Genomic DNA, 5,805 nt, shown 5'->3' with positions numbered 1-5,805 from the left:
TTATTAAGATTAACTCTCTAACTCTAACGTATATGAAAATGTTATGTAATATAAAACGCTATAAAATCAAATAACAACTACAATTGTAAAAGCCTTATAAGTTTTTTTTCAAAATAAAATTAATGTTAACAATTAATCATTAGCTTGTGGATGTTGTTAAAATATGTCTAGTTATAATTTATATAGTACATTTGTTAATACAACATTTGCATGTATGTTTGTGTGTGTGGTGTGTGTGTGTATTTGAATTGTGTGTGTGTGATATTTTCTTGCTTATCATCAATTTGTCAGCTATAATTAGAAATAGTTTTTGCGCAAACTTCAATGTCCACCAATCCTATTGATATCTCCGTGGCTGGGTTGATCGGACCGAACGTGATCGTTACCGCTTGAAATTGTATGGCAGTCACTCCACTAGTCACGTAATTTTCCGCTACTGCCTGGTTAATGGTGTATGTTGTTTTCCAGGGTTGTTTAAAATTCTCAAAAGTTGTATCGTATCGCCAATGCCGAAATTGATAACGGCTTTAAAGTGTGTTGCCGATGCCGATACCGATACCGATACTCATTTTTGGGAGTATTGCCGGTAATACCGAAACTTTTGGACTCCTCGACCGTGTTACGTAAAGACAGAACTTTTACTTCCTACATAACAACGCATTCGGCAGTTGAAACATCACATAAAAATGTTCGCGTAACGATTAATTGTTTAAATCATTAAATTTAAAAGAGTTAAGATGAATTTTCATATGTCCAAGGACGAATTTTGAGGTCCGAACTGAGGCAACAGGACTGAGACAGGCCCTGAGGAAACAATAAAACGAAGGTTACTATTTTTCATCAGCTTAAAAAGGGCAATTTTGGTAACGTTTTTCATAAATTCGTAACATACAAAGAAAGTTATTTTAGCAAAACTGAGAGTGCAAATATTTTTATTTTGATACTTACTATAAATATACCGACTTGACGCTCAAAAATATCGGTATCGATTTTTTCTGTCTAAAATGTATCGGCGATAACAAAGCCCATTCTGAAAAAGTACCCGAAGTACAATATCGGCGATAGCGATTTTTCGTTGTTAGCAACCCTGTTGTTTTCTCAGCCTCCACTTATTAATCAATAAATATAAGTAATAACTTATTCTTCCATGTGCTTCATTCAAGGTTACCATCAATAAACCCTCTATGAATTTGAATCCGGTGTAGGTAACTTTAAGAAGCACACAACAAACACAACAGAAACAACAGCAAGACAGCATATACCAACAATGTTATTGGATTTGGCTGAGACAGATATTTCTAATTCTGGAATACTGCTAGTAGGCGAATCGAGAGCTATCGTCATGTTGTATAAGTTCGCCACTGAGAAGTTTAATTGAATCAGATCAAACAAATAGTTGGTTTGATAGAAACTAATGGCTAGTTCTTGCTCCAGGCTGATGACGTAAGATGAGGATTGAGATGTTGCAACCGAGTTTGATCCAATATAAACATTAAAGTCTCCTGTTCTATTTGCCCACATCGGACATGCTAATAAAATTACAAATTTTATAAAATTTAAGTTTAAATACATGATTTTTTATAACTATAATTTACGCAGTTTATTTTTGATGCACAGAAAAGTCTTCATGCCGAAACGGGAGTTTATTGGAATGCAGCCCAAAACAACCAAAAAACCCCGTCATCAATCAGAATGAACCGAACAATACCACCTTCGTCACCACCATCATCATCTGCATAACCACCTTGATCACCACCATCATCATCTGCATAACCACCTTCATCATCGCCACTACCATCATCTACATAACCACCATCATCACCACCACCATCATCTACAATCATACGCAGCAGATACCTCGTATTAAACCGGTCTAGCCTACAAATAGTAGTAGCAGTAAAGAGAAAAAGAGAGAGAGAGAGAGAGAGAGAGAGAGAGAGAGAGAGAGAATGTTTTTTCATTTGATCGCGAATCTATAATAAACGTTTCATCTAATCTTATTGAAAGTTGATTTTATTATTATTGGTTTTATTATTATTATTATCACTATTATTACTATTACTATTATTACTATTAAATTGTTACTGTTATTGGCTGTAGTTGTACTAATGTTTTTCATTTTTATTTATAATATTTTTAATTTAACTAATTAATTAACTAATTACCCAATTTACTAATTGATTTAAAAAAATTAAAAAATTCGAGGTTTTGGCGAGGTTAACTAATTGATTAACTAATTAATTTACTAATTGATTAAAAAAAATAAAAAATTCGAGGTTCTGGCGAGGTTCGAACTCGCGACCTTCTGCGTGTAAAGCAGACGTGATAACCACTACACCACAGAACCACCCATAAGAATGCGTTTATTTTATTAAAATACCTTAATCAATTTATTTTAATGTTTTTTGCAAAGTCGATGATTTCATCGAGTTTTTAAGAATTTATTTGCACATAACAATTTTAATTTTTTTTAATAAGCCATCAGATTTGAGTAATCAATCATAATCAATCATAATCAATATAACGCATATACAAATGTTAAAATAATAATACCTCATTCCCCTTCTACATTTTATCATCGTAGTTTGCTTTTATCCAAAATGTCCGCCAAAACTGTGAATTTGTTTGTGTTTTGTGAAACCCGTATTTCGTTAGTTATATATTATTTTATATCTTATATAAATTTTTTTTTATTTATTTAAATATTTAAAACTAAAATATGAATCGATCATCTGTCGGTAATTCCATAATAAAGAGCGAATCTGCGGCCAAAATTGTGAAAAATTGGCTCTTTGATTATGCTTGCAGGCATGACATGCTCAATGTTTTGAATAGTAAGTTAAGTTGAACAATTTTTTGCAAAAGTTTAACTCTTTATTTGTCAAATTTAGCCACGAATTTAATTCAATTTAACATTTAAAATAGCTGTAAAATTCTCTATCCCTAAAACTCAATTCTTTTTTTGTGCCAGACATAGCAGCCAATCACAGAGATCTCTGGTCAGAGCAGGGATGTACCATTCCCATTGTACGACCCACTCTTTGTATCCTCCGGGATATTGTAACACAGCAAAAGTATTCCCAATTTCCTAAAATGATAGAAGCAGTTGAGAGTATTTATGAGCAGTGTCAGGACGTTCTGTCATTTAGAGTTTATTCAAAGTTGATTGAGTCAATGAAACTATTGGTGTGTTGTTGTTCATGTTGTTGTTTTGGATGTTGTTTTTGTTGATGCTACGAAGATGTATTATTCTGTACATTTTATAAGTTATTTGCTTTCTTGTTTGTTTGTTTGCATTTCTTTTGATATTAATATTATTCATTATCATTATTATTAATTATTCATATCATTTATTAATAGTTATATTTTTATTATAATTATTTAGGCTTTGCTGGAGTTGTTGAGAACAGATGATGCTAATGTATTTGAATTTTTTCGAAATTATTTCAAAGCAACAGGCTATGATCACCCGAAAGCAGTCAGTTTTGTGATTTATTCATTCATTTATTCATTTAACTCATTTAACTCATTTATTTATTTACTTTATTTTTTTTCTCTCTCTCTCTCCCTCTCTAAATTAAATTTTCTTTCTTACATTGTTATTCATATTCATTTCTCATTCTCTGACTGTCTTTCTGTTTGTGTTTCTTTCTCTCTCTCTCTCTATATATATTTGTATATATATCTCTCTTCCTCTCATGATATTTACAAAATAAAAACATTAAAAAACAGGATCTCGAGACAAAACGGCGTTTGACTGAAGGCCATAGACAATTCAGAAAATTTTTTTTTTCTATATCTGCTCAGCCGTCATTTAGGGAAGATTATTTTAGAGAAAGATATGAAATCGATTATGGGGGCCAGTTTGTGGATAGACTGAAAAGACAAGTGGATGAGTTTTGTTCATCTGTCAATCAACTGTCCGGTTGTGTGATTGATGCTGTGAGTTCTTTTTAATTTTGTTGATTGGTTAGTTGGCTAGCTGGTTGGTTGGTTGGTTGGTTGGTTGGTTGGCCCACTGGTTTGAATTTTGATTTGCTGGTTGATTTGATTTGATTTGATTGGTATGGTTTTTGGTTGATTTGATTGGTTGGTTTGATTGGATCGGATTGATTGGCTATCTGATGATTTGTTCATTTGCTTGAATCATTCAATAAAAATTTAATTCCCCAAAAGATGATGAAGTATTTGGATGGCAACGACGGCGATGGTGACGTCATCATCGACAACAACAACAACAATGACATCAACAACAACAATGATGTCAACGACGACAACAACAACAATCACATCAACAGCAACAACAACAACATTGTTTCATGCATCCTATCATTCAAATCTCACATATTTAAAAGTTTTGTATACAACATCAAATATTACCATACAAAAACAGCAGCAGCAGCAACCACAGCAGCTGCTGCTGAAATCACAGCGACAGCTGCTGCAACCACATCAAAGAAATCAAATAAAAACACATCAACAACATCATCAGTAGTCTCATCGGCTACATCAGCAAAAACTGTACTCCCAGATGATGTTGTTATTTTTCTTCTTGGCCTGTATAAATTCATGCAAGAAGAAAAATACAACGTCGCTAACGTCAGTAGTGGCCGTGGTGGCAGCGTTAGGTGTGGCTGTGGCGGTAGTGATTGTAGTGGCGTTAAAATTTATGGTTTTGGTTGTGGTAGTGTTCTTTTTCCTCCTGATTTCCTTAACAGGTTTTTGTTGATGTCGGTGAGGTTGTTGATGTTGTTGCGACGATGTTGTGGTTGTCGTGGCAATAAGGTGGTAGAATTTGTGGCTGTTTTTGCTGTGATGGTGGTAGTTAGTAGCGTTCCTCTTCCTACTAGTGGTTTTTTTTTTCGATGGGTTTTCTGTTGTTGTGGTGATGCTGTTGTTGTTGTGGTGGTGCTGTTGTTGTTGAGATGTTGATGTTGTTGTCAAATTAGCATCCTCTCTACTGACAAAATAATACCCTGCAACAATGACATAACTCACTTCTTCTAGAGATGGGAATCGAACCCTCGCCTTGAAGTTCGTGTTCGATTTGGCTCGATTGACTTATACAGCCGCATCAAAAAACTAAATGATATAGAGCATGGCCGTCTTATGCAAGGTGCACAATTCGTTATAGAAAAAAAAAACAATGAAAAAAAAAATATAAAAATAAAAAATTTATAAAAATATAAAAAAATAAAATATAAAATAAAGTATAAAAAATAATAAAAAAATGCGAAAATAACAAAACTTGCATTGCAAAAATATCGGTAGTGTTCGAGTTCGGTTCGATTTCGGTTCGATTCCCATCTAACTTCTTCATCGTCATCATCATAAACAACCTCATCATAGCCATCATCATCACTATCATCATCTCCATCATCATCATTATCACTTTTTCCACAGCAAGTTAGGCAAAAGTTTATCGTCGTCATCTCTGGGCTTGTCATCATCATCAATACTGCCACCATCATCATCAACACTACCATCATCGTCGTCGCTATTATCGTCTTTGAGACTTTTAAATGATAACAACAACAATAATAATAATCATAATAATAATAATGTCAGGAATAATAATAATAATGGTAGTAGTAGTAGTAACGCTAACAATAATATTATTAATAATAGATGTAATAACTCTCCTAACAATAGCAACAGTAATAGTAGTAGTAGTGATAATAATAATAACACTTATAATTATGACAAACGCCTATTTGATATGATTATTGAGGATTTGAACTGCATTGCGCATTATAACGTTTATGATAATGACGACAATTTTTCTACTATTGCTACTGCTGCTAA

General features: G+C 33.1%; 2 protein-coding genes across 2 annotated transcripts; one reads left to right on the top strand and one right to left on the bottom strand.

The window, feature by feature from the left end:
• Positions 1-287: 287 nt before the first annotated feature.
• On the bottom strand, positions 288-1,521 carry HELRODRAFT_183470 (hypothetical protein; the record flags this gene model as incomplete). The annotated part of the gene is made up of 2 exons (XM_009012502.1): positions 288-440; positions 1,267-1,521. The coding sequence occupies 2 exons, from the start codon at positions 1,519-1,521 to the stop codon at positions 288-290; spliced, it is 408 nt and encodes a 135-aa protein (XP_009010750.1).
• A 1,198-nt stretch (positions 1,522-2,719) lies between these two features.
• Positions 2,720-5,086, top strand: HELRODRAFT_183469 (hypothetical protein; the record flags this gene model as incomplete). Its single annotated transcript, XM_009012501.1, has 6 exons — positions 2,720-2,834; positions 2,972-3,186; positions 3,386-3,478; positions 3,733-3,888; positions 4,177-4,718; positions 5,008-5,086. The coding sequence occupies 6 exons, from the start codon at positions 2,720-2,722 to the stop codon at positions 5,084-5,086; spliced, it is 1,200 nt and encodes a 399-aa protein (XP_009010749.1).
• Positions 5,087-5,805: the final 719 nt, after the last annotated feature.

Source organism: Helobdella robusta, assembly GCF_000326865.2.
Source record: "Helobdella robusta unplaced genomic scaffold HELROscaffold_108, whole genome shotgun sequence".
Lineage (NCBI taxonomy): Eukaryota > Metazoa > Annelida > Clitellata > Rhynchobdellida > Glossiphoniidae > Helobdella > Helobdella robusta.
Note: the sequence above shows the minus strand (reverse complement) of the source record. Positions and strands in the feature narration are given on the sequence as shown.